The sequence below is a fragment of the Pristiophorus japonicus genome, chromosome 1 (genome assembly GCF_044704955.1).
Source record: "Pristiophorus japonicus isolate sPriJap1 chromosome 1, sPriJap1.hap1, whole genome shotgun sequence".
In the NCBI taxonomy this organism is placed as follows: Eukaryota; Metazoa; Chordata; class Chondrichthyes; family Pristiophoridae; genus Pristiophorus; species Pristiophorus japonicus.
Window position 1 is genome coordinate 446,915,971 of NC_091977.1, and position 27,955 is coordinate 446,943,925.

Sequence of the window (27,955 nt, forward strand, 5' to 3'; positions counted from 1 at the left end):
CCGACCTCGTACTGACCGGCGGCGACCCCCTTTCCGCCTCGCAAGGGAAATTGCCCCGCGGGAGCGGATCGGCCGCGCTCGGTGTCCCTGACAGCTTTCCCTGGCAGGAAGCTACTAGTGGCTGGGCGGCACATCCGTCCTTAAAGGGGAGGGCGCAATGCCACAGCCGCCATTTTATTTTAATAGTCGGCCAACTCTGAAGTCAGTCTGATAATGGTGACCACGCGTTCGACCGGTCTGCCTGCATCCCCTCTTGGGTACCCGAAGCCCTCCCCAGTGGCCCAGTGGGCCCAACTAAACTTTGTGCAGAGCTCGCAGCGGCCCTCCCCTTTAACTGAAGTGGAGGGATGTTGTGATTTTTTTTTTAAATGTCCAATTTCTTTCCAGATCAACTCTAACGCCAAAGATCACTTTGCGCCAATATATTTGATCTTAGGCCAAAAGGCCGAGAGGCGAAGTTGCACCGTTCCTGGAAATATTGCAATACCAGGTCGGTGCATGGAGTGGACGGGGCATGCCCCTGATCCAGCTCCCTGTCCAAAAATCAATTCAATATCATGTCCCCATCGGGGATATTAAACTGATAAGAACAGATACTACATGTTGTGATTTTTTTTTTTAATGTTTTATTCGTTGCAAATCTTTCCAATTCTTTGTCAGATCAACTTGTCAGATCATAAACGCCAAAGGTCACCTTGCGCACATCAAGGATCACTCTGCCCCAATGATTTTGCTCTTAGCCAAAAGGCCTACAGCCAAAGCTGCACCGTTCCTGGAAGTACTGCAATACTAGGTTCGTGCCATGGAGGTGGACGGGGCAGGCCCCCCACCTACCTCCTATTTCCAAAAAGCATAGGAGAACCACCTTCCTGATCCAGGGAGAACCACTTTCTGGTCATGGTTACTCCCCTGTCAGGTCAGTTACGCATGATCTTAGCCAAAAGGTACATGTTGTGATGCGTCAGTGCGACGCGGCACGTCCGCATGGCGTGATGTCATATTGGGGCGGAGAAAAATCATTTATATCAGTAGGTGCGCCCCGTTTCGGTCGGAGTGGGGGGGGCGGGGGGCAATTTTGGCCGCAGGGAGTGGTAAAATACATAGGGATATTGAAAGAAGAAAACTGCACATTTTTCAAATTGGTGGAAAACAAACATATTCAGCAAAAAATGTAGACGTTTGAAAACGTTATACAAATTGATCCAGGTTATCACACTGGTGATAGTGTGTTAGAATCATTCACTTAACAGTGCCAAAATATCAATATTGTGTTCATGAGTTACAAAGGTGTTCCACACAAGTGAAAGAATATCTATACACACATTGTCAATACTGCAATACTTGATTTCTTCCATGGAGAATTGTACTAAGGTGAGGAACACATTGGTAAGTTATCACATTGCTCGACAGTGAAATTAACATACACACCATTAAAAGATATATATATATATATATATATATAGATATATGTGTCACTAGCAGAACTCGAACAATTATTTAAAAATTCTGACTAACAATATCATCTTTTTATTTAGTTATATCATTTTGCTCAAATTTCAAAATAGTTTTGTTTAAATGGTGAGTCTTATCGTATTATTAGGAGTATTAGGCTACTGAGTTTGACACATTTGAAGGAATTGAATTAATGTACACAATTAATGCTGAATTATTCCTAGCTGCAAGGTTATACAGGTATATCTACTATACCGTTTATTTAGTTTCTCAACTGTCAGGCTTACTAACTGCTTTAAGCCAGAAACCCCACGATCACATTGATGCTAGATGCTTGAACAAAAAATTATTCAAAAAATGATATTTGATAATAATTTATTTGATGTAGTAAAACGTCCAGAATCACTTCACAGGAATGTAATCATAAAAAAATTGCCACTGACCCAAAGAAGGAGACATTAGGATGGGTGACCCAAAACTCAATCAAAGAGGCAGGTTTTTCAGAGCATCTTCAAGGAGGAGAGAGAGGTGTAGAGGTGGAGAAGATTAGGGATGGAATTCCAGAGTTTAGGGCATAACCAGCTGAAGGCACGAACGCCAGTGGTGGAAGGATGGAAGTTGGTCGAGAATGTGGAGAAGCCACAAGTGGAGGAACGCAGAGTTCATGGAGGGCTGGAGGGCTGGAGCTGGAGGACTGGAGCTGGAGCAGGTTACAGAGATAGTGGCAAGACCATGGAGGGATTTGAACACAAGGAGGAGAATTTTACATTTCAGACATTGCTGGATCGGGCCAGTGTTGGTCAGTGATCACGGGGTGATGATAGAACAAAATGAGGTTATCAAAGGATAATACAAACAGAATTTGAATTTGTCTCCAAGATGTGAAGCTGAACCTGTTTGGCTGACGCTACTAAATCATATCACAAGTATGGTTCTTCAGCCTGTAGTTTCAGCTGTGATCAGGATTCAGACCCACAATCAAATATAGAATGACGCAGCCACCTTGCATCTCTTCATAGAACTGTGCTGAGTGACTATAAAATTCAATGATTAGAAAGCAACAATTTACTTCTTAATGAAAAATAATGGGGTGAATTTTCACTTTTCAATAATGCGGTGTCCACAACTGTACGCAGTATTCTAACTGTGGTCTAACTAATGTTTATTAAAAAAATAATTACTTCCTGCCATGCCTCTATTTATAAAACTCAAAATTCTCTTAGCCTTTTTCTATGGCTTTATCCACTTGCAAGGAACTATCTGTTCATCCACACTCTTGTGTGTCTTTGCATTAATTATGTATTCCCATTCTTCACATTTACCCACATTAAATTGTGATTGTCACTAGTTTATCCATTCTGTCAACCTGTCTACGTCTTCATTAAGTTTTTTTACAGTCCTCCTCACTGTTTACATATTTGGAGAGAAATAAAATACAAAGTTTGCAGTCCGGCACCAAGTAGGAATACAGGCTTTGTCCGAAGACTGAAATGCACAGTAAACATTAAATCATATCTTATGAGAACATAAGAAATAGGAGCAGGAGTCAGCCATTTGGCCCCTTGAGCCTGCTCCGCCATTGAATAAGATCATGGCTGATCTAATCATAGATTCAGCTCCACTTCCTTGCCCGCTCTCCATAACCCTTTAAACCCTTATCGCTCAAAATTCTTCTGAACTCCAATGTATAGGCCCAACCTGCTCGACCTATCTTCATAAGTCAACCCCTCATCTCCGGAATCAACCGAGTAAACCTTCTCTGAACAGCCTCCATTGCAAGTATATCCTTCCTTAAATACGGAGACAAAACTGTACACAGTACTCTCGGTGTGGCTTCACCAATACCCTGTACAGTTGTAACAATACCTCTGCTTTTATACTCCATCCCCCTTGCAATAAAGGCCAACATTCCATTTGCCTTCCTGATTACTTGCTGTACCTGCGGACTAACTTTTTGTGTTTCATGCACAAGGACCCCCAGGTCCCTCTGTACTGCAGCATGTTGCAATTTTTCTCCATTTAAATTATAATTTGCTTTTCTATTTTTCCTGCCAAAGTGGGTAACTTCACATTTTCCTTCATTATACTCCATCTGCCAAATTTTTGACAACTCACTTAGCCTGTCTATATCCCTTTGCAGATTTCTTGTGTCCTCCTCACAATTTGCTTTCCCACCCATCTTTGTATCATCAGCAAACTTGGCGACATTACACTCGGTCCCTTCATCCAAGTCATTAATATAGATTGTAAATAGTTGAGGCCGCAGCTCCGATGTCTGCGGCACTCCATTAGTTATTGTTTGCCAACCGTAAAATGACCCATTTATCCCGAATCTCTGTTTTCTGTTAGTTAGCCAATCTTCTATCCATGCTAATATATTACCCCCAACCCACAAGAACTTTTATCTTGTGCAGTAACCTTTTATGTGGCACCTTATCGAATGCCTTCTGGAAATCCAAATACACCACATCCACTGGTTCCCCATTATCCACCCTGTTCGTTACATCTTCAAAGAACTCCAACAAGTTTGTCAAACTTGATTTCCCTTTCATAAAACCATGTTGACTCTGCTTGATTAAATCATGCTTTTCCAAATACTGCTTCCTTAATAATGGACTCCAGTATTTTCCCAACAATAGAAAATCTTTATAAAATTATGGTACCATAAATATTCACATCATCTACTGCCTTGTGAGCTATTTTTCTGTAAGGTAGGGGTGTATTAACTAGTCAGAATCTTTAAGGGACCTACAAATCGCAAACTAATGAACACACTTGGAAAAAGTGGAAGAATTCAGTGATACAATATTAAATTACCTCTCTCAGTATGTCACTATTCAACACAATTCTATCAAGAATAGCCATCAAACATTTATCCCTTCCTAACAACTGTTGGAACCAGGAGAGAAAAAGTATTCTAGCACCCCATATTTAAAAAATCATTTTGTTTTTTGAAGTCATATAATTGGATGTTCAAATCCAGTAAACTAGAGGTTCAAATCCAGCCATGGCAATTTATGGGAAATTGAATGTAATAAATCTGGTCATTTCTGGGCTGGCAACAAAAAAATGACAATGATAGCTGCTGGTTGCATATTCTCAGCAAAATAGCTTTGAGCACATGATTGCATTTTTGTAAAAACACCTGGCTCACTAATGTCCTTACATGGAACTCCAGTCACACATTACCCGGCTAACGTTGTTCTCTCAGGGCAACTAGGCACGGGCAATAAATATTGCTTTGCCAGTGTTGTCCACTTCCAAAGAACAAATAAAAATTATTATAATTGCAAATTAAATGTTTCTTACCAAATGAAGTACCAGAATATTCTATACCGCAGCTTTCACATAGCTTTACTTTTAATGGAATTCTGAAAGTAATACCATGAGGAATGAGACTGTGTGTGTAATGTACACATAGAAACATAGAAACATAGAAAATAGGTGCAGGAGTAGGCCATTCGGCCCTTCTAGCCTGCACCGCCATTCAATGAGTTCATGGCTGAACATTCAACTTCAGTACCCCATTCCTGCTTTCTCGCCATACCCCTTGATCCCCCTAGCAGTAAGGACCTCATCTAACTCCTTTTTGAAGCTCATTCCCAACAAAACAGCTGTGAGCACATTATGATTGCTCATGTTCTATTTGACCATTTGAGTCCAATCTTTCTGCTACTAGGCCCTTCCTCCTTGGAGTTCTCTCTGAAAACAATTCACTGATATGCCTCTCTCTCTTCCTTCCATTGTCTCCTTAAAGCTTATTTCTTAAACCATGGTTTGGTGCTGCCTCCAATCTACTCCTAGCACCTGCTCAGTATGCTTCTCATCCCTCGTAAAATGTTTGAAGACATCTTTGGATGTGAGAAATGATAAAATGCAAATAGTTTTTGTTATCATTCATCAAACCTCCTTAACATTTAATCAAGTGCATCAATCACATTACAGAGAGGTCAGTTTTTCTCAGAATATGATTGCATCTCTTTATGTGTTTAACTTTAATATTATTTCCCTGTTTTCTCACCTAGGTTATCCTTCTTCTCGTGCATATCTTGTACTTTAGGGCCTTTCTCATGTTTATCTTGTACCTTAGAACCTTTCTCATGCTTATCTTGTAACTTTGGACCCTCCTCGTGTATGTCTTGTACCTTTGGACTTCTGAGATTAGACTTGCTTGTCCGCTCTGCATTTACCTCCTTTGATGTATCTGGTTCTGTGCATGGCAAATTATCATAACCAGTGGGCAGCGAGTGTCTGTTAAGCACAGCATCACAACTTAGTAAAGAGTCGCGTGCGGGCTGAGATGCCTCATGCTTGCCATCCCAGCGTGCACAGCTTTCTGTTAGTCCATCAGTGTTACCACTTTGTTCAGGAAACACACCATGAGGCACTCCTCCTCCTAGAGTTAAATAAAGTAATTAATCAGGCATTCATGAACAGCTGTGTTTGCGCAACAAGAGATACTTCATTTTTTCAAGGATGAAGAAATGAAGACAAACACGATAAACAAAGAACAAGGAAAGAGATGCAAGAAAATGATTTTGCTCAACAATTAACATGGCAACAAGCAAGGTTCATAACAATGAATAAGATGTGTCTGCTCCTATAATAGACAGGAATACAAAGCAAACTTACTCAATGCTCTGACTTCAAACACATAGCATCACATATTCGAAAGTAGAAGAGTATAAATCTTTATGTAAGCAATGTTTTGTACTGGCATGTGTTAGGCAGGATATTGTTTGCTTTGATACATCTAATAATGTTTCAAAGCTTTCAACAATCATTTTGACAAGTTTGAGAACCTGAATAACACATCTTTCTATCCATATAATAAAAAGGTTTGTGTCTGCAGTAAATATCATGGCTCCAGTTAATTTCATGATTGTAGTATCCATCATGAATAGCATTCAACTTTATTATTTGAATGTCCATCAATTTATTTTTTTCATCGGACAAATAATTGTGTTTCCTTCTTTCTAAGTGATTATTTTCTACTTTCATTCTTCACCAATCTTATTGCACAAAACCTCTCTCCTTCCAAAAGAACTTCTGCCCAATCACACTGCAATATAAACAATTCTCTGAGATGCCGCCACCATAATAGATTCTCATCCACCCCACTGTAAACCTGTAACAATAAACTTCATCAAATAATTAACATGTCATAAAAAATAATAACTGACAAAAATTGTTGAAAGCTTATCCATAAATCTTCCAATCCCACCCCCCACAGTGATCTCCTCAACTCCCCCACTCAAAATCAACAACCTGGTCCATAGACACTTCAGTAAGTAGACACCATCATATCCACCCATGCCTCTGTTCTCCATTGTCTGACATTCTGTGGCCAACATGAAAAAGTATGTGTGGCAGCAGCAACAACAATCTGCATTTAAATGGAGCCTTTAATGTAGTAAAGCATCCCAAGGCGCTTCACAGGGGCGTAACCTGACAAAAGGCCAAAGGCATGCTCGCGCTAATGCCTTCATCCTTCCCCATCCTCCAGTGCCATCTCTGATACTCAATACTCTCCTTCTTACTCCTTTGTATGGCTCTCTGCAAAACCCTGACACTAGCTCTGCTGCATTCTCTTGTTTAATTCCTCATGCAAATTCCATTGTGATAGATCATCAGAGGAAAGGGCAACAATTGCAGATCAGTGCAAGAAAAAGAATGCAGTTCAATAAGATCACTGGAATAACAGAAAACAAAAGGCACGGTGAGAGAATAACAGTAAGATAAATACACAGAGCAGGGGTGTCCGTATGGAGACACAGGAAGAAAATAACAAAGAGAGAAACTCAAGGAGAAAGAATCCGAGGAACAAAGACACAAATTGTAGCAGGGAGAGAAACAAAAAAAAGCGAGGTGAGAGTAACAAGAGGCACAGTGATAGATTAATGGAGAAAAACGGAGGCACAAAAGTCGAGGGAGAAACAGACGGAGTAAAATTGGTCTTGGTCAGTCGAAAAGAATGTGCTCATAGTGAATTGGCAGCTTTACACCAAGCTTGATTTTCTTTTCTATTGACTTCAGTGGAAAAGAAAATCAGGTGCCGTATAAAATGGCTACTGGTTCACTAGCAGCACATTTTGCGCTACTGATCAATTTCACCCATAAAGAGGGACAGTAACAGTAAGAGAAACAAGTTTAAAAAAAAGAGCGAGAAAGAGAAAGAGAGTGACAGAGAGAAAAACATAGAAGAAAAAAAGAGAGAATAACACAGTTACGAAGGGACCACAGAGCAGCTCTTCCAGTGGGCCTAAATCTCGAGGTGGACAGATGAACCCACCAGTAGTGAAATCTCCCAAACCATCAGATATTTTCCATCTAAAAAACACAAAGTGCTCCATAAACAGCACCAGTAAAATCTGCCTGACCTTAGCCTCACAGCCCTGAAGCTCGCCCCTAAATATCCCTAGTCCAACTGCTGCCCTGACAGATAATGCCCTCAAGAGATAATTGCAAGGCCTAAATTGAAAAGAAAACCCTGCAACATCAGCTAAGTTTAGGTAATATAAAATACTCATCGGCAACGCCATGGCAGATCTATTACTATTATAAAATATTTGGCCTATGAAGAAAATAAGTTGCCTGTGTAATTTTATTTGGCTTATTAAATAGTCGAATGCATTACACTAATGCTATCATAGCAATTATTCTGTTGTATCTAATGCCCAACAGAGAACTTGCAAGTTGCTCAGTAAACTAATTGTTATTTTGAGCTAGAACTGGATTGAAGGACTGCAATATTCATTAAATATATTTAATTTAGATTTATTAACACTTTAATTGATTTATTTAAACCTAACATGAAAATACTCAATGACAATGAATAAAAGGTTCATGGATTCATTTTTGATAAATGCAGGATTTTGTGGGGTAGGCGTTTCACACACCTACACAGCTAGTACAATGTTTGCTTACATGAGACAAAACAATTTGTTAAAGCAGGCATCAGCAGTCATGGGAGCAGGCTCTTGTGTTGTTAAACAGGCAACAAGCAAACATGTGGTAAATGCAGATAAGAAAAGAAGTTAGATGATTTTATGTATGGAACGGATATGCACAGAGTGGTGCTGTATGGGATACATTACATTATGCTGGAGCAAGGCTGGTAATCCATGGTTCAGATAAGCTTTGGAGCATATGATTGTGAAGCAGACTCATGTGAGATTTCATACAGAGGCTAATGGATAGGCTCAGTGAAAAATAATACGTATTCCATGTGATACAGGCACAGTGCATGATCAGAACAACGACTTATGGCATCATGGGTAGCAAAGTGATACAGATGGTACTGTGAAAACAGTGTGTCATTAATTAAAGAGCAAATGCAAAAATCAATAAATTCACTTACAAAAATAAATTATTGCATTTCAAAAGATAAATAAATGTACTTTCAAAAATAAGTAAATATACTTTCAAAAATAAGTAAATGAATTTTCAAACATAAATGCACCTTCAAATATACGCAAATATAGCATCATTTAACAACAATTTAAGTGTTTTTACATACCTAAAGCTGCTTTGACTTCCAGTGCCTCAGACTCATGTGAGAATTCACTAAGCCCGGCTGCATTGACAGCCCTGACACGGAACTTGTATAACTGTCCAGTGAGTAGCCCATGACAAATAAACCTAAAAAACAAAATACTTTATTTCCAACAACAATTAATTTTTTATAGATTTATAAAGATGTGACACAGCAGTTTATTCCTGTTTCAGTGAATATTTCTTACATTATATTTGGCTACAAGTACCTGATATACATACGTGTTTTCATTTACTGGACAACTATTTAACAAAACAATGTTATTTTCAATGTTTTCCCCATTTTTCTGTACAGATGTGTCAATACAAATGAAAATGTTACTCAATATAGGGTGAAACCAAACCATGTGATAGTAACTTACGAACAAGGGTTACCAACTCTGGTTGGATGTATTCCTGGGGGTCTGATCATGTGACATTTGCCCAAAATTTGCAAATGTTATCGGGCCAGATTTTGCTGGAGCGAAGCATCTCGCGACATGCCCCGTGAGTTAGAATTGTTTGTGCATATTTAGGTTTTTGCTCATTTGTGGCCTCACATATTTTGTGAATCCATCTCAACTCTTGACTGGTTTTGGACTTGGTCCAAATTTTGCAACCTTATGTGTGCTGCCCAGACCATTTCCCCGGTGTTGAATGTTCCGCACTGCTGAGCACAGCCAATCGTAAGTTCTCCTTCATGAGACTTGGAGCAGGAAGAATGTGACACCAGGATTTGAAGCTGTCACGTGAGAGGTTCCGCATGAGGAAATCACAGGCATGATGCACAATGCTGCAAATTACAAACTCTACTTCTGGATTTCCCCCTGGGTTGCTTAAAGCAGCATCCAGGAGATTAACCTTCTATTCTTGGAGACTTCAGAACAATTGGCTATGGGTGGCAACCTTACTATGAACATGTTGATGCTTTTATATGAAATTCATTTGTCTTTACCAAAGGTGTTAACCCATCTAAGATAATGGGCTGAAGTTCTTGGGTTGGAATCGAGTGTCAAAATTGAGTGTGGTAAGTTTTGGGAGTTCATAGAGTGCAATCGGGATAGTTTTCTTGAACAGTATGTTGCGGAACTAACCAGGGAGCAGGCTATCTTAGATCTGGTCCTGTGTAATGAGACAGGATTAACAAATGATCTCCTAATAAGATCCTCTTGGAATGAATGAGTGACCAAGCATGCTTGAATTTCAAATTCCGTTGGAGGGTGAGAAAGTTGGATCTCAAACCAGTGACCTAAGGTTAAATAAAGGAGACTACAAAGGAATTAAGGCAGAGTTGGATAAAGTGGACTGGGAAAATAGATTAAAGTATGGGACAGTTGATGAGCAGTGGGGGACATATAAGGAGATAGTTCATAACTCTCTACAAAAATATATTACAATGAGAAGGATGGACTGTAAGAGAAGAGATAACCATCCGTGGCTAACGAAGGAAATAAGGGATGGCATCAAATTGAAAACAACTGCATACAAAGTGGCCAAAACTAGTGGGAGGCCAGAGGATTGGGAAATGTTTAAAAGGCAACAAAGAACGACTAAAAAAAAATGATAAGGAAAGGGAAGATAGATTATGAAATATGAAATAGCATGAAATATAAAAGCAGATAGTGAGAGTTTCTACATGTATATAAAAAGGAAAAGAGTGGCTAAAGTAAATGTAGGTCCCTTAGAGGATGAGACAATTAATAATGGGGAGCAGGGAAATGGCAGAGACTTTGAACAAATATTTTGTATCGGTCTTCGCGGTAGACGACACTAAAAAGATCCCAACAGTGGATAATGAAGGGATTATAGGGAGGGAGGAAATTAAAACAAACAATCACTATCACTAAAGAAAAAATACTTGGCAAAATAATGTGACTAAAGGCGGACCAGTCCCTTGGACCCGATAGCTTGCATCCTAGGGTCTTAAAAGAAGTGGCTGCAGAGATAGTGAATGCATTGGTTGTCATTTACCAAAATTCCTTGGATTCTGGGGAGGGCAAAGCGGATTGGAAAACAGCAAATGTAATGCCCTGTTTAAAAAAGGAAACAGACAGAAAGCAGGAAACTACAGATCAGTTAGCCTAACATCTGTTGTTGGGAAAATGTTTGTGTCCATTATTAAGGAAGCAGTAGCAGGACATTTGGAAAAGCATAGTTCAATCAGCATGGTTTTATGAAAGGGAAATCATGTTTGACAAATTTGCTGGAATTTTTGGAGGCTGTAACGAGCAGGGTGGATAAAGGGAAACCAGTGGATGTGGTGTATTTGGATTTCCAGAAGGCATTCGATAAGGTGCCACATAAAAGGTTACTGCACAAGGTAAAAGCTCACGGGGTTGGGGGTAATATATTAGCATGGATAGAGGATTGGCTAGTTAACAGAAAACAGAGTCGGGATGAATGGGTCATTTTCAGGTTGGCAAACTGTAACAAGTGGGGTGCCACAGGGATCGGTGCTAGGGCCTCAACTATTTAGAATCTACATTAATGACTTGGATGAAGGGACTGAGTGTAATGTAGCCAAGTTTGCTGAAGATACAAAGATGGGTGGGAAAGCAAATTGTGAGGAGGACACAAAAAAATCTGCAAAGGGATATGGACAGGCTAAGTGAGTTAACAAAAAGTTAGCAGATGGAGTATAATGTGTGAAAATGTGAGGTTATCCACTTTGGCAAAAAGAATAGAAAAGTAAATTATTTTTTAAATGGAGAAAAATTGCACAGTGCTGCAGTACAGAAGGACCTGGGGGTTCTTGTGCATAAAAAGTTAGAATGCAAGTACAGCAAGTAATCAGGAAGGCAAATGGAATGTTGGCCTTTACTGCAAGGGGGATGGAGTATAAAAGCAGAGAAGTCCTGCTACCACTGTATAAGGTATTGGGGAGGCCACACCAAGCGTACTGCGTCCAGTTTTGGTCTTCGTATTTAAGAAAGGTTATACTTGCATTGAAGGCAGTTCAGAGAAGGTTCACGAGGTTGATTCCGAAGATGAGGGGGTTTACATAAAGATAGGTTCAGTAGGCCGGGGGGATTCAGTAAGGTGAATGCAGTGGGATATTTCCACTCATAGGGGAAACTAGAACTAGGGGGCATAGTCTCAGAATAAGGGCCGCCCATTTAAAACTGAGTTGAGGAGGAATTTCGTCTCTCTGAGGGTTGTAAATCTGTGGAATTCTCTGCCCCAGAGAGCAGTGGAGGCTGGGTCATTGAATATATTTAAGGCATAGACAGATGTTTGAGTGATAAGGGAATAAAGGGTTATGGGGCGCGGGCAGAGAAACATAGAACATAGGTGCAGGAGTAGGCCATTCGGCCCTTCGAACCTGCATCACAATTCAATATGGTCATGGCTGATCATGCAACTTTAGTATCCCATTCCTGCTTTCTCTCCATACCCCTTGATCCCTTTAGCTGTAAGGGCCACATCTACAAGCTGAATTTAGGGAGCTAGGAGTTAAATTAAAAAGCAGGACTTCAAAAGGTGGTAATCTCAGGATTGCTACCAGTGCCACAAGCTAGTCAGAGAAGGAATTGCAGGAGAGCTAAGATGAATACATGGCTTGAGGAGTGGTGCAGCAGGGAGTGATTCAAATTCCTGGGACATTGGAACCTGTTCCGGGGGAGGTGAGACCAGTACAAACCAGACAGTCTGCACCTGGGCAGAACCAGAATCAATGTAATGAGAGAGGATTAATTAGCAATCTCGTTGTGCGAGGCCCCTTGGGGAAGAGTGACCATAATATGGTGGAATTCTGCATTAGGATGGAGAATGAAACAGTTAATTCAGAGACCATGGTCCAGAACTTAAAGAAGGGTAACTTTGAAGGTATGAGGCGTGAATTGGCTAGGATAGATTGGCGAATGATACTTAAGGGGTTGACTGTAGATGGGCAATGGCAGACATTTAGAGACCGCATGGATGAATTACAACAATTGTACATTCCTGTCTGGCGTAAAAATAAAAAAAGGGAAGGTGGATCAACCGTGGCTATCAAGGGAAATCAGGGATAGTATTAAAGCCAAGGAAGTGGCAGACAAATTGGCCAGAAATAGCAGCGAACCCGGGGACTGGGAGAAATTTAGAACTCAGCAGAGGAGGACAAAGGGTTTGATTAGGGCAGGGAAAATGGAGTACGAGAAGAAGCTTGCAGGGAACATAAAGATGGATTGCAAAAGTTTCTATAGATATGTAAAGAGAAAAAGGTTAGTAAAGACAAACGTAGGTCCCCTGCAGTCAGAATCAGGGGAAGTCATAACGGGGAACAAAGAAATGGCGGAGCAATTGAACAAGTACTTTGGTTCGGTATTCACTTAGGAGGACACAAACAACCTTCTGGATATAAAAGGGGTCAGAGGGTCTAGTAAGGAGGAGGAACTGAGGGAAATCCTTATTAGTCGGGAAATTGTGTTGGGGAAATTGATGCGATTGAAGGCAGATAAATCCCCAGGGCCTGATGGACTGCATCCCAGAGTACTAAAGGAGGTGGCCTTGGAAATAGCGGATGCATTGACAGTCATTTTCCAACATTCCATTGACTCTGGATCAGTTCCTATCGAGTGGAGGGTAGCCAATGTAACCCCACTTTTTAAAAAAGGAGGGAGAGAGAAAACAGGGAATTATAGACCGGTCAGCCTGACATCGGTAGTGGGTAAAATGATGGAATCAATTATTAAGGATGTCATAGCAGCGCATTTGGAAAGATGTGACATGATAGGTCCAAGTCAGCATGGATTTGTGAAAGCGAAATCATGCTTGACAAATCTTCTGGAATTTTTTGAGGATGTTTCCAGTAGAGTGGACAAGGGAGAACCAGTTGATGTGGTATATTTGGACTTTCAGAAGGCTTTCGACAAGGTCCCACACAAGAGATTAATGTGCAAAGTTAAAGCACATGGGATTGGGGGTAGTGTGCTGACATGGATTGAGAACTGGTTGTCAGACAGGAAGCAAAGAGTAGGAGTAAATGGGGACTTTTCAGAATGGCAGGCAGTGACTAGTGGGGTACCACAAGGTTCTGTGCTGGGGCCCCAGCTGTTTACACTGTACATTAATGATTTAGACGAGGGGATTAAACGTAGTATCTCCAAATTTGCGGATGACACTAAGTTGGGTGGCAGTGTGAGCTGCGAGGAGGATGCTATGAGGCTGCAGAGCGACTTGAATAGGTTAGGTGAGTGGGCAAATGCATGGCAGATGAAGTGAAATGTGGATAAATGTGAGGTTATCCACTTTGGTGGTAAAAACAGAGAGACAGACTATTATCTGAATGGTGATAGATTAGGAAAAGGGGAGGTGCAACGAGACCTGGACGTCATGGTACATCAGTCATTGAAGGTTGGCATGCAGGTACAGCAGGCGGTTAAGAAAGCAAATGGCATGTTGGCCTTCATAGCGAGGGGATTTGAGTACAGGGGCAGGGAGGTGTTGCTACAGTTGTACAGGGCCTTGGTGAGGCCACACCTGGAGTATTGTGTACAGTTTTGGTCTCCTAACCTGAGGAAGGACATTCTTGCTATTGAGGGAGTGCAGCGAAGGTTCACCAGACTGATTCCCGGGATGGCGGGACTGACCTATCAAGAAAGACTGGATCAACTGGGCTTGTATTCACTGGAGTTCAGAAGAATGAGAGGGGACCTCATAGAAACGTTTAATATTCTGATGGGTTTAGACAGGTTAGATGCAGGAAGAATGTTCCCAATGTTGGGGAAGTCCAGAACCAGGGGTCACAGTCTAAGGATAAGGGGTAAGCCTTTTAGGACCGAGATGAGGAGAAACTTCTTCACCCAGAGAGTGGTGAACCTGTGGAATTCTCTACCACAGAAAGTTGTTGAGGCCAATTCACTAAATATACTCAAAAAGGAGTTAGATGAAGTCCTTACTACTAGGGGGATCAAGGGGTATGGCGAGAAAGCAGGAATGGGGTACTGAAGTTGCATGTTCAGCCATGAACTCATTGAATGGCGGTGCAGGCTAGAAGGGCCGAATGGCCTACTCCTGCACCTATTTTCTATGTTTCTATGTCCTAGGTGTTTGCAAGTGCTGTTGGATAGGGGTTAAACTAATTTGGCAGGGGGATGGGAACCTACAAGGGAGGAAGCTATCTTAGATCTGGTCCTGTGTAATGAGACAGGAATAATAAACGATCTCCCAGTAAAAGATCCTCTTGGAATGAGTGATCACAGTATGGTTGAATTTGTAATACAGATTGAGGCTGAGGAAGTAGTGTCTCAAACAAGCATACTATGCGTAAACAAAGGGGACTACAATGGGATGAGGGCAGAGTTAGCTAAAGTAGACTGGGAACACAGATTAAACGGTGGCACAACTGAGGAACAGTGGAGGACTTTTAAGGAGCTCTTTCATAGTGCGCAACAAAAATATATTCCAGTGAAAAAGGACGGTAAGAGAAGGGATAACCAGCCGTGGTTAACCAAGGAATAAAGTAGAGTATCAAATTAAAAACCAATGTGTATAAGGTGGCCAAGGTTAGTAGGAAACTAGAAAATTGGGAAAATGTTAAACGACAGCTAAGAATGACTAAGAAAGCAATAAAGAAAGGAAAGATAGATTACGAAAATAAACTTGCGCAAAACATAAAAACAGATAGTAAAAACTTTTACCGATATATAAAACGGAAGAGAGTGACTACAGTAAATGTTGGTCCCTTAGAAGATGAGAAGGGGGATTTAATAATGGGAAATGTGGAAATGGCTGAGACCTTAAACAATTATTTTGCTTCGGTCTTCACAGTGGAAGACACAAAAACCATGCCAAAAATTGCAGGTCACGGGAATGTGGGAAGGAAGGACCTTGAGACAATCACTATCACTAGGGAGGTAGTGCTGGACAGGCTAATGGGACTCAAGGTAGACAAGTACCCTTGTCCTGATGAAATGCATCCCAGGGTATTAAAAGAGATGGCGGAAGTTATAGCAGATGCATTCGTTATAAATCTACCAAAATTCTCTAGACTCTAGGGAGGTACCAGCGGATTGGAAAGCAGCTAATGTAACGGCTCTGTTTAAAAAAGGGGGCAGACAAAAGGCAGGTAACTATAGGCCGGTTTATTTAACATTTGTAGTGGGGAAAATGCTTAAAGCTATCATTAAGGAAGAAATAACGGGACATCTAGATAGGAATAGTGCAATCAAGCAGATGCAACATGGATTCATGAAGGGGAAATCATGTTTAACTAATTTACTGGAATTCTTTGAGGATATAACGAGCATGGTGAGTAGGGGTGTACCGATGGATGTGGTGTATTTAGATTTCCAAAAGGCATTCGATAAGGTGCCACACAAAAGGTTACTGCAGAAGATAAAGGTACACGGAGTCAGAGGAAATGTATTAGCATGGATCGAGAATTGGCTGGCGAACAGAAAGCAGAGAGTCGGGATAAATGGGTCCTTTTCGCGTTGAAAATCGGTGGTTAGTGGTGTGCCACAGGGATCGGTGCTGGGACCACAACTGTTTACAATATACATAGATGACCTGGAAGAGGGGACAGAGTGTAGTGTAACAAATTTTGCAGATGACACAACGATTAGTGGGAAAGCGGGTTGTGTAGAGGACACAGAGAGGCTGCAAAGAGATTTAGATAGGTTAAGCGAATGGGCTAAGGTTTGGCAGATGGAATACAATGTCGGAAAATGTGAGGTCATCCACCTTGGAAAAAAAAACAGTGAAAGGTAACATTATTTGAATGGGGAGAAATTACAACATGCTGCGATGCAGAGGGACCTGGGGGTCCTTGTGCATGAATCACAAAAAGTTAGTTTGCAGGTGTAGCGGGTAATCAGGAAGGCGATTGGAATGTTGGCCTACATTGCGAGAGGGATGGAGTACAAAAGCAGGGAGGTCCTGTTGCAACTGTACAGGGTATTGGTGACGAGGCACCTGGAGTACTGCGTGCAGTTTTGGTCACCTTACTTAAGGAAGGATATACTAGCCTTGGAGGGGGTACAGAGACAATTCACTAGGCTGATTCTGGAGATGAGGGGGTTACCTTATGATGATAGATTGAGTAGACTGGGTCTTTACTCGTTGGAGTTCAGAAGGATGAGGGGTGATCTTATAGAAACATTTAAAATAATGAAAGGGATAGACAAGATAGAGGCAGAGAGGTTGTTTCCACTGGTCGGGGAGACTAGAACTAGGGGGCACAGCCTCAAAATACGGGGGAGCCAATTTAGGACCGAGTTGAGAAGGAATTTCTTCTCCCAGAGGGTTGTGAATCTGTGGAAATCTCTGCCCAAGGAAGCAGTTGAGACTAGCTCATTAAATGTATTCAAATCACAGATAGATAGATTTCTAACTAATAAGGAAATTAAGGGTTATGGGGAGCGGGCGGGTAAGTGGTGCTGAGTCCACGGCCAGATCAGCCATGGTCTTTTTGAATGGCGGAGCAGGCTCGAGGGGCTAGATGGCCTACTCCTGTTCCTAATTCTTATGTTCTTATGTTTTTATTTGCAGGGAGACAGAGGGAAGTAGAATGGGGCAGAAGCAAAAGATAGAAAAAAGAAAAGTAAAAGTGGAGGGCAGAAAAACCCAAGGCAAAAATCAAAAAGGGCCACAGCACAGCAAAATTCTAAAGGGACAAAGTGTGTTAAAAAGACAAGCCTGAAGGCTCTGTGCCTCAATGCGAGGAGTATTCGTAGTAAGGTGGACGAATTAATTGCGCAGGCAGCTCTTGACGAATATGATATAATTGGGATTACGGAGACATGGCTCCAGGGTGACCAAGGCTGGGAACTCAACATCCAGGGGTATTCAACATTCAGGAAGGATGAACAGAAAGGAAAAAGAGACGAGATAGCATTGCTGGTTAAAGAGGAAATTAACGCAATAGTAAGGAAGGACATTAGCTTGGATGATGTGGAATCTGTATGGGTATTGCTGCGGAATACCAAAGGGCAGAAAATGCCAGAGAGAGTTGTGTACAGACCACCAAACAGTAGTAGTGAGATTGGGGACAGCAAACAAGAAATTAGGGATGCGTATAAGGGTACAGCAGTTATCTTGGCCGACTTTAATCTACATATTGATTGGGCTAACCAAACTGGTAGCAATACGGTGGAGGAGGATTTCCTGCCGTGTATTAGGTTTGGTTTTCGAGACCTATATGTTGAGGAACCAACTAGAGGGCTGGCCATCTTAGACCGTGTGAAGTGCAATGAGAAAGGACTAATTAGCAATCTTGTTGTGCAAGGCCCCTTGAGGAAGAGTGACCATAATATGGTAGAATTCTTCATTAAGATGAAGAATGACACAGTTAATTCAGAGACTAGGGTCCTGAACTTAAGGAAAGGTAACTTCGATGGTATGAGACGTGAATTGGCTAGAATAGACTGGCGAATGATACATAAAGGGTTGACGGTGGATAGGCAATGGCAAACATTTAAAGATCACATGGATGAATTTCAACAATTGTACATTCCTGTCTGGAGTAAAAACAAAATGGGGAAAATGGCTCAATCGTGGCTAACAAGAGAAATTAGGGATAGTGTTAAATCCGAGGAAAAGGCATATGAATTGGCCAGAAAAAGCAGCAAACCTGAGGACTGGGAGAAATTTAGAATTCAGCAGAGCAGGACAAAGGGCTTAATTAGGAGGGGAAAATAGAGTATGAGAGGAAGCTTGCTGGGAACATAAAAACTGACTGCAAAAGCTTCTATAGATATGTGAAGAGAAAAAGATTAGTGAAGACAAGCGTAGGTCCCTTACAGTCAGAATCAGGTGAATTTATAATGGGGAATAAAGAAATGGCAGACCAATTGAACAAATACTTTCGTTCTGTCTTCACGAAGGAAGACACAAATAACCTTCTGAAGGTACTAGGGGACCGAGGAACTGAAGGAAATCCTTATTAGTCAGGAAATTGTGTTAGGGAAATTGATGGGATTGAAGGCTGATAAATCCCCAGGGCCCGATTGTTTGCAGCCCAGAGTACTTAAGGAAGTGGCCGTAGAAATAGTGGATGCATTGGTGATCATTTTCCAACAGTCTATCGACTCTGGATCAGTTCCTCTGGACTGGAGGGTAGCTGATGTAACACCACTTTTTAAAAAAGGAGGGAGAGAGAAAATGGGGAATCAATTTGATATCAGTAGTGGGGAAAATGTTGGAATCAATTTTTGAAGATGAAATAGCAATGCATTTGGAAAGCAGTGACAGTATTGATCCAAGTCAGCATGGATTTATGAAAGGGAAATCATGCTTGACAAATCTTCTAGAATTTTTTGAGGATATATCTAGTAGAGTGGACAAGGAGAACCAGTGGATGTGGTGTATTTGGACTTTCAAAAGTATTAGGGGTAATGTATTGATGTGGATAGAGTACTAGTTGGCAGACAGGCAGCAGAGAGTCAAGATAAACGGGTCCTTTGCAGAATGGCAGGCAGTGACGAGTGGGGTGCCGCAGGGCTCAGTGCTGGGACCCCAGCTATTTACAATATACATCAATGATTTAGATGAAGGCATTGAGTGTGATATCTCCAAGTTTGCAAATGACACTAAGCTTGGTGGCGGTGTGAGCTGTGAGGAGGATGCTAAGAAACTGCAGGGTGACTTGGACAGGTTAGGTGAGTGGGCAAATGCATGGCAGATGCAGTATAATGTGGATAAATGTGAGGTTATCCACTTTGGTGGCAAAAATATGAAGGCAGAATATTACCTGAATGGCATGCGAATTAGGAAAAGGGGAGGTGCAACGAGACCTGGGTGTCATGGTACATCAGTCATTGAAAGTTGGCATGCAGGTGCAGCAGGCGGTGAAGGCGGCAAATGGCATGTTGGCCTTCATAGCTAAGCGATTTGAGTATAGGAGCAGGGAAGTCTTACTGCAGTTGTACAGGGCCTTGGTGAGGCCCCACCTGGAATATTGTGTTCAGTTTTGGTCTCCTAATCTGAGGAAGGACGTTCTTGCTATTGAGGGAGTGCAGCAAAGGTTCACCAGACTGATTCCCGGGATGGCAGGACTGACATATGAGGAGAGACTGGCTCGACTGAGCGTGTATTCACTGGAGTTTAGAAGAATGAGAGGGGATCTCATAGAAACATATAAAATTCTGACGGGACTGGACAGGTTAGATGCAGGAAGAATGTTCCCGATGTTGGAGAAGTCCAGAACCAGGGGTCACAGTCTAAGGATAAGGAGTAATCCATTTAGGACCGAGTTGAGGAGAAAATTCTTCACTTAGAGAATTGTGAACCTGTGGAATTCTCTACCGCAGAGAGTTGTTGATGCCAGTTCGTTAGATATATTCAAGAACGAGTTAGATATGGCCCTTACGGCTAAAGGGATCAAGGGGCCTGGAGAGAAAGCAGGCTGATCATTCACCTCAGTACCCCTTGCCTTCTGGAAATCCAAATACACCACATCCACCGGTTCCCTCTTATTCATTCTGCTCGTTACATCCTCAAAGAACTCCAGCAAATTTGTCAAACATGATTTCTCTTTCATAAAACCATGCTGACTCTGCTTGATTGAATCATGCTTTTCCAAATGTCTCGCTACTGCCTCCTTAATAATGGACTACAGCATTTTCCCAACAACAGATGTTAGGCTAACTGGTCTATAGTTTCCTGTTTTTTGTCTGCCTCCTTTTTTAAATAGGGGCGTTACGTTTGCCATTTTCCAATCCACTGTGACCGCCCCAGAATCCAGGGAATTTTGGTTGAAAGAGTTCAGTAGTATAAATGCAGTTTCTCCATTTCTAGCTTGGTATGTCCTGTTCATTGAATAGTAGTAACTGAAATAATACATATACGGAAAGCAAAAAAGTACTTCATTTTCATAAATGTCTTTGTGTTCTTTCTCTCTTTAATTCACACACAACAAGGCCTATTAAGCATTAATGACATCAGCATTTCTATGGTTCTACTGCCAGGTTTAATGTGCAGCACGACCATTTAAATGCTTACTGACAAATTCTGGATCAAAAACTCTTCACACACACTCATTCTCCCTCTATCTCATTCACTTTGATTCTACCTTATTCCTTCCACTGCTTTATTTTTTCAAGGCTTCCCAATAGCCTTGATCACTACCTTTTCCCTTTCACTGGTTTGTTGTTGCACGGTTCCCATTTTCCAGATCCGCTGATGCTTGCTTCAATGTAGTATCCCACCAACTCTTTCGCATCTTTTGACTCTTCCCAAGTAACAACCATAGAAGTGTCTGTGTTCCTTGAAGGCATTGCATGATTAGGAGCTTTTGGAACATCTGAAAGAAAGACGGCAGAAATTCAGAGAGTAATGGAACCAATTTAGCTATTTCAACCAATCTCAGACCCTTTCTAGTCTGTATGATTGCCCATTAATTGAAAATAATTGTCAGCACTGTATTTCTTTGCATTTTAATTAAAGGAATACTCTAGAATAATGCTTTAAAGCCTCATCCTTCAGAATTTGTGGGGAAAATGTAAGCTTCCTTGTCTCTCAGGTCCAGCCCACTATTCTGCTTTTTGAGGAGGTTGGTGACAAATGCAAAACTTTTAGCACAGTGTTCAGCAGCAGTAATAAAAAGCAAACAAGATATAGGGGTCAAGTTTCGGCCGGCTGCTAGAACGGCGCACATCGGAGAGGCCCACTTAATTTGTAGAACAAAAATTGCGCTGAATACTTACCTCGTGATTCTCCGATAGCTGTAGGTCCATTTCCACCTCAACGCTGCGCAGCAGGAGCTGCTGGGGGCGGAGCTACAGCCCTGCGCTAAAAGCAGTGCCGGCAGCTGCGCGCGTTCGCAGTAGCTGCCGGCGTCCTGTCTCCGGGGCGACGACCCTATCCCAGGCCGAAGGGACGTCGCCCCTATCCGTGGCCAAGTGGCCTGCGCATCTTACCTTGGCGGCAGGGCCCGCCCGGTGTTTCGCTGGGGGCAGGCCCCGCCCGAAGAACTCCTGGCAGCCGGCGTCGTCGTTGTCGTCTGCGGGGCCCGCCCGGCCTCTCGCTGGGAAGGGTCCCGCCCGAAGAGTCCGCGGCGTCGGCAGCCCGGCATCGGCTGCATGCGGGCCTCGCCCGAAGTCCTCGGCGGGGCCTGGCTTCTTCTTCATCGTCTTCTCTCTTCCCCCCCCCCCATCTTCCTCTCTTCTCTCTCCCCCCCCCATCTTCCTCTCTTCTCTCTCCCCCCCCCCCCCCCACCCCCGTCTTCTCCCTGGTGCTGCAGTAGGTGAGTAGAAATAATTTTTTTATTTATTGAGTGATTATTAATTTTTTTTTAATTTTTAATTTTATTTGGATTGATTTATTGATTTATTTATTGATTTATTTATCATTTATTATTGATCATGGCTCTTTATTTGTAAAAGTGAAGTGTTTAATGTTTGTAAAAAAAAAAACACCCCCCAACTTTCGTTCCATACGCCTGATTTCCAAGTTTAGGCCAGGTTTTTCTGAACGTACAAAAATCTACACTTACTCCATTCTAAGTTAGTTTGGAGTAAGTTTTCGCTGCCTAAACTTGCAAAACAGGCATTACTGGCCGGACACCCCTCCTTTTGAAAAAAAAAATCTGTTCTAAAATGAAACTGTTCTAACTCACTAGAACTGGAGCAAACTCAAGGCCGAGAATTGCAATTTCTAAGATACTCCATTCTAAACTAGTTGCTCCAAAAAAATAGGAGCAACTCAGGCCGAAACTTGACCCCTTAGAGTGTACAGTCAGAGGGATAGAGCATAAATCACAGGAAGTGATAATTAGTTTGTACAAATCCCTGATCCAACCCCCACCGGGAGTACTGTGAACAACAATTCTGATTACTATCCAATAATCGTGACATCCCGCAACAATTATTGTAAGGCAGGAAGGGTGAGTCAACTTGCATGTGTAGTTCATACTTACCAAGTTTGTCAGTTACTTCAGTAAATTCTGTTGCCTCAGAAGGCTCACCAATGCCAGCAGAGTTAGCAGAGCGGACACGGAAACGGTATGATTTACCCTCAGCCAGATCAAACAATGCAAAGCGTGGAGATTTCACGGGGATCTCTGGATTAACCCTCTGCCAGTTCTCAGTGCCTGCAACACACTAACACAAACAAACAAAAAACAAAAGGGCAAATGAGTACAAGAGCTCAGGAGAAAGAAAGGCAAATTCACAAGTAGCAAACAATTGGGAAGAAAAGTGTTTTTGATTCAGAAATTAACTAATCGGCCAATTTTGTTACAAGTTAAAGTTAAAACCAGTCGATAACTCACTTAGGTTTGTTTATTCCTGTGAGCACAGACACTAGAAAATCTGCTGGCATCAGACTCACTGACATGTTACTGGCAGGCTCCTTGCAGTATTTGCACTGGCACTGGATTTCCCGGTTTTGGTGGATGGTTGGAGAACTGCTGGCCCCGCCAGAAGAAATTATGTTTTTGTTTGTTTGTAGAAGGACAAAAAGCCTAAAGAGCCGAGTTTTATGGCACAATGATGATGTCATGCACAGGTGACACAATGATATCTGATACGATGTTTGAGCACATGTCACTTATCTCTAAACAACTGTAAAAGTAATTGCCAATATTTCAGGGAGATGCAGCTTTGATGCTGAATGAAAGCTGCAGTAGTACATCCAATTTGAAGATTATATATTCGTTCATAATTAGTTTTATCAAGATAAAAATGGGTGTTGAAAATTGACTTGGTCTGGATAATACAGTGCTCCCTTTTTGCTATTTCCCTCTATAAAGCCATTTAGAAAAGGTGTGCAACAAGCACACTGAGAGAACAGAAATGCACAACTGCACAGCTACATCTAAAGTTTGCCTCAGTAAAAATCAACTGAGTTTTAGTTAAATGGCTTAATTCCTTTGTAGAAATAACAGCCAGAGGAATATCATGCAAAAGTAATATGGTGTTTATAGTATAATATTGCATAGCACAATTTTACCCATACATGTTTAAACTGTTGGGGTGCTGGGTTACTTTTTTCCACAAACATTTTGAACAATTTACCTTTTCTACATAATACATGATTCCTTCATGGCCGCGTTGACCAGGAGGCTTCCAGCTGAGGACGACATAATTCTTAGTAGCTTCAGTCACAGTAAGTTCTGTCGGTTGTCCAGGCACTACGCCTTCTGTTGGGATAGCAATAGGACAGCAACCCTTTACTCTAGAGGTGAAAAATCGCCTATGGTTTCCCCCTCCTGATGAATTATGCGGAGACTCCTGCTGGAGAGTCACATGTGTGGACACTGGATGCAGGCCAGGTTCTGATGCTGCTAGGGTCAAATATGTGCCGAGACTCAGGCCTAAATCTCCCTGCTCAGCTGTAATAGCAGTGGAGCTTCGACAGGCTGGACTTCCACCCCCACATTGCCTGCACCCCAACCCTGGCCAATTTTGTGAAGTCAGTGTAGTTTACATATGAAAGGCAGCTGTTACAGATGTTTGGCCCATTTACAGCACAGCACTCTATCCCATGTTGGTGCTGGGGGAGATGGTAGTTGGAAAATTGCTGGGGCGTAGTATGGTTGGAAGTTATAAGAAACTTAATTAAACTTTAAAATGTTTACAATTGATGCTTTCACTAAGATAATCGATCGGCTACAATTGATCAACTTTGTCAAAATGATCCTTCAAAATTTAGAAACCTCCTTTCCTCATCTGTTGCCATGCCAGATTCAGGAATGCTCCTTTGGGCAGCACAAAATAATCGAGGCCGCTGGCATCCCTTCGTCCGACCTTCCCCAGGATTTACCTTGATGCTCGCTGATACTGCACCAATCCGAATCGGGCAAGCTGCATCATGGCACCTGATTGGTGCCCACTGCTCGCTGGCTCTATTTAAATGCAGCCTGAGCCTCAAAATTACTCTGGCCTCTTTGCCGCTGGAACAAGCAGCTGGCTACATGCTCCACCTATCAGCTGCCCAAAAGTTAAAATCTCCCTCAATTATGACTGATAACATCTATTCTCACAAGTTTAATAAAAAGTGCTGAGAAAAAAAAGGAAAATATATTTTATGGAGACAAAATATTTTGATCGATTCCAAATTGTTACAGGCCGAGTTTAATCTCAGCAGACTGATGCACATAGAAAGAAATGTATTCTTTACCTGCTGGTTCTTCTTCTGTCACAATAATCTGACCCGTCCATGGGGCTAATGGTATTCCTGATAATTAAACAATACAAAAAGATAAAGCATTGTTTGAACAAACTTTAAAAATAATTTTGAAAGCATTTTTATAGTGTCGGAAAAAGTTAAGAAGGAAGGGTTAATGCAAACTTGGGAAAATGTGCATACCAAGCAATCAATAGGATATTGTTATTTTTTTAATCTAAAACCTCTAGCTGTACTTTTTAACAACAACAATCAGCAATTCTTTGAGGAGGTGACAGATATGGTGGCTCGGGGAAATGCAGCGGATAGGGTATACATGGACTTTCAGAAAATCTTTGACAAGGTATCACAGGGTGTGGAATTAGAGGAAGGGTAGAAAATTGGACTAAAAGCTGTTTAGAAGGGAATAAATAATGGAGTTTCCCAGTGGCTGATTTTAACTTGCCTTAATCGGTGTTAATGGGGAGGTAATGGCCTCAAAATGGAGCTGGTAGACTTAAGACATGCATAGGAACCCAATTGCAGTTTTAGGACAGAACTGATTGGAGTATTCATTTCCTCCCCCATAGAGATGGAAGTGAGCCCTGGCCCAGTGAAACTTCCCCCTACCCGCCTCACTGAGAAGAAAACAGACTTTGGCCCATTGCACTCTCTCCCACTACAAAGAAAATTAGCCCTGGCCAATGCCAGCTAACCCTTCCCTGTACATTGACTCTCCCTGTACAGGTCAATGAAAGATCAACTAACATTGGTAAGTACAATATTTATATATATTTGAGATTTTTTTTTTAAAAGGCAAGAAACCAGGAAGGCCAGGTGCCATTACCAACACTGCCCCGGACCAGCCATGAGGTGGCACATGAATTCACCCTCTTGGCTTTCCAGGAGAGTCTCTCCTCAACCTGATACATCTGATTCGGAATCTCATGGGCATGATAGATCAAATCTATGTCCCACCATTCCATAGCACCAGATCTTGCTACTCTAGTGTACTGTGCCACCATACCACAGTGGAGTGTTTTACTTTCTCTTTCAATCACTTTACATCGCATCACCATTGGTGGCTGTGCCTTCTGTTGCCTAGGTCCTAAACTCTGGAATTCCCTGCCTAAGCCTCTCTGCCTCGCTACCTCTCTTTCCTCCTTTTAGACGCTCCTTAAAACCTACCTCTTTGACCAAACTTTTGGTCACCTGCCCTAATATCTCCTTATGTGGCTCTGCATCAAATTTTGTTTTCTAACACTCATGTGAAGCACCTTGGGAGGTTTTACTACATTAAAGGCACTATATAAATTAAAGTTGTTGTTGTTTTACATGCAATAATGATTCATTCTGAGTAGTGAAAGTTGGATTTACTATTTAGCCCATTATCTCGCACGAGCTGTTATAGATGATATCAAAGGAATCACTCTTTAAAGATTTCCTCTCTCAGAGTAAGCAACCAAAAGAGAAAAACAGACATACCCTTCAGCCTTGCTCTGTCAGAAGGATCCAAGGCTGCAACAGGGTCAGATACACGGGATGGTCTGCTAATTCCAACATTATTGACAGCACGCACACGGAAGGTGTAGGAACGGCCTTCTACCAACCCAGTGACAGGGAAGCGGGCAAACTTCACTGGGGTGTCATTGCACTGAACCCAATGAGTGGTTCCTACTTCACATCTGCAAGAAAAAAAATTGAGCTGCTTGTAAGACCAAACAGAAAATCTAGTAGAGCGATTCATTTCCCATTCTACAAACTAATCCTGGTATCATTATTGCACAAAAATATTATCGATTACTGCTATACAATACATGGAAGTACATTTAACTACCGCCTTTGTTTCAGAGTTACTTGCCGAGTTTCTCCCCTTGGTCTTCTCTCCGGAAGGTAATGGATAGAGTATGGTATATTTTCATGTGGAAGTTAGACAATAAAGGATAATTTTGCAAGATTCTGCTGCTGGGGCGAAGTCTCACACGCGCTAGCGAGAGGTAGAGAATTGGAACTGTAGTGGCACAGCCCTATCACTTACCAAAAAATCCAAGTTAGCACATTATAACAAGGATGGAGGAAAGGGAGTTTACCCGAGATGCAACTTTGCACAATTTTCTACTCACCAAAAACTCGTATACAAAAATCTCAGAGCTGAAAGTTTAGAGTAATCTGCAAAGCCATCATATATTAAATTTGGTACGTGGGGTCAGCATTTCATTGAAAATTCATTCTCAGTATTGTTACTCCTGCAGGTGGTGTTGTGATAGGTATTTCAATATTAAAAGATGTTAGGCTGTATAACACATAATAGCTATTTTATGATGAGAGTATATCACATGATTGCACAATCTAGCCACCAGTTCCAGCAAATTGCTCAAAATGCTTTGCAAAATTATTTTCATTGCCATTTTTTTCATAGTAACTGAAATTTCTACATATTCCATCATTTACAGAACTTCCATCCCAAATGCAGCCTACAGCCATTAGTAACTATGTTCTCCACCACATCACTCTGACACCGCTACTTCCCACCCAAAAGAACAGAAGAATAAGTCAGGGAGAAGTAGGGTATGACAGAAAAAAAGCAAAGAGCTGAAGGGAGAGAAAAAAAGAGAAAAAAAGAGAAGGATAGAAGCAAGAGAGGAGAGTCAAAGAGAGAAATAACAATGCAAAGACAATCAGGTCAGGTTAGAGAGTGACCATATTCTCTTACTCACAGGCTGGAATATTTACCTGTCGACACGCTTGGAGCGAGAGGGTGGGGGAGGGAATGGGCTGGTAGTCTGCGAGAAACCTGGACATAGCTGCAGCCTGTCTGTCAGTGGCTTTTTAACCCAGTCACTGCATTTGCACCTGACTTCCAGGTTTCCCGACCAATTAGCATGAACGGGTGTGATGACAACATGCATGAGTCTATTTCAGCTGAACTATTTAAAGGGACCCT

At 41.8% G+C, this 27,955-nt stretch overlaps 1 protein-coding gene and 1 pseudogene across 4 annotated transcripts in view; both read right to left on the bottom strand.

Annotated features, from left to right (window-relative positions):
• The window catches only part of myom1b (myomesin 1b), a 179,921-nt gene that overhangs the window by 98,751 nt on the left and 53,215 nt on the right, over window positions 1-27,955 (bottom strand). For 2 of the 4 annotated variants that reach the window (XM_070893061.1, XM_070893073.1), the window contains exons 12-18: window positions 26,497-26,696; window positions 25,027-25,083; window positions 23,922-24,046; window positions 22,823-23,006; window positions 21,034-21,208; window positions 8,972-9,093; window positions 5,831-5,848 (exon numbers count right to left, since the gene is read on the bottom strand). In XM_070893061.1, coding sequence (XP_070749162.1) covers window positions 5,831-5,848; window positions 8,972-9,093; window positions 21,034-21,208; window positions 22,823-23,006; window positions 23,922-24,046; window positions 25,027-25,083; window positions 26,497-26,696 — 881 coding nt within the window. The remainder of the gene's footprint in view (window positions 1-5,830; window positions 5,849-8,971; window positions 9,094-21,033; window positions 21,209-22,822; window positions 23,007-23,921; window positions 24,047-25,026; window positions 25,084-26,496; window positions 26,697-27,955) is intronic. The other 2 variants (XM_070893067.1, XM_070893082.1) reach the window with 1 other exon arrangement.
• On the bottom strand, window positions 454-628 carry LOC139278872 (U2 spliceosomal RNA; annotated as a pseudogene).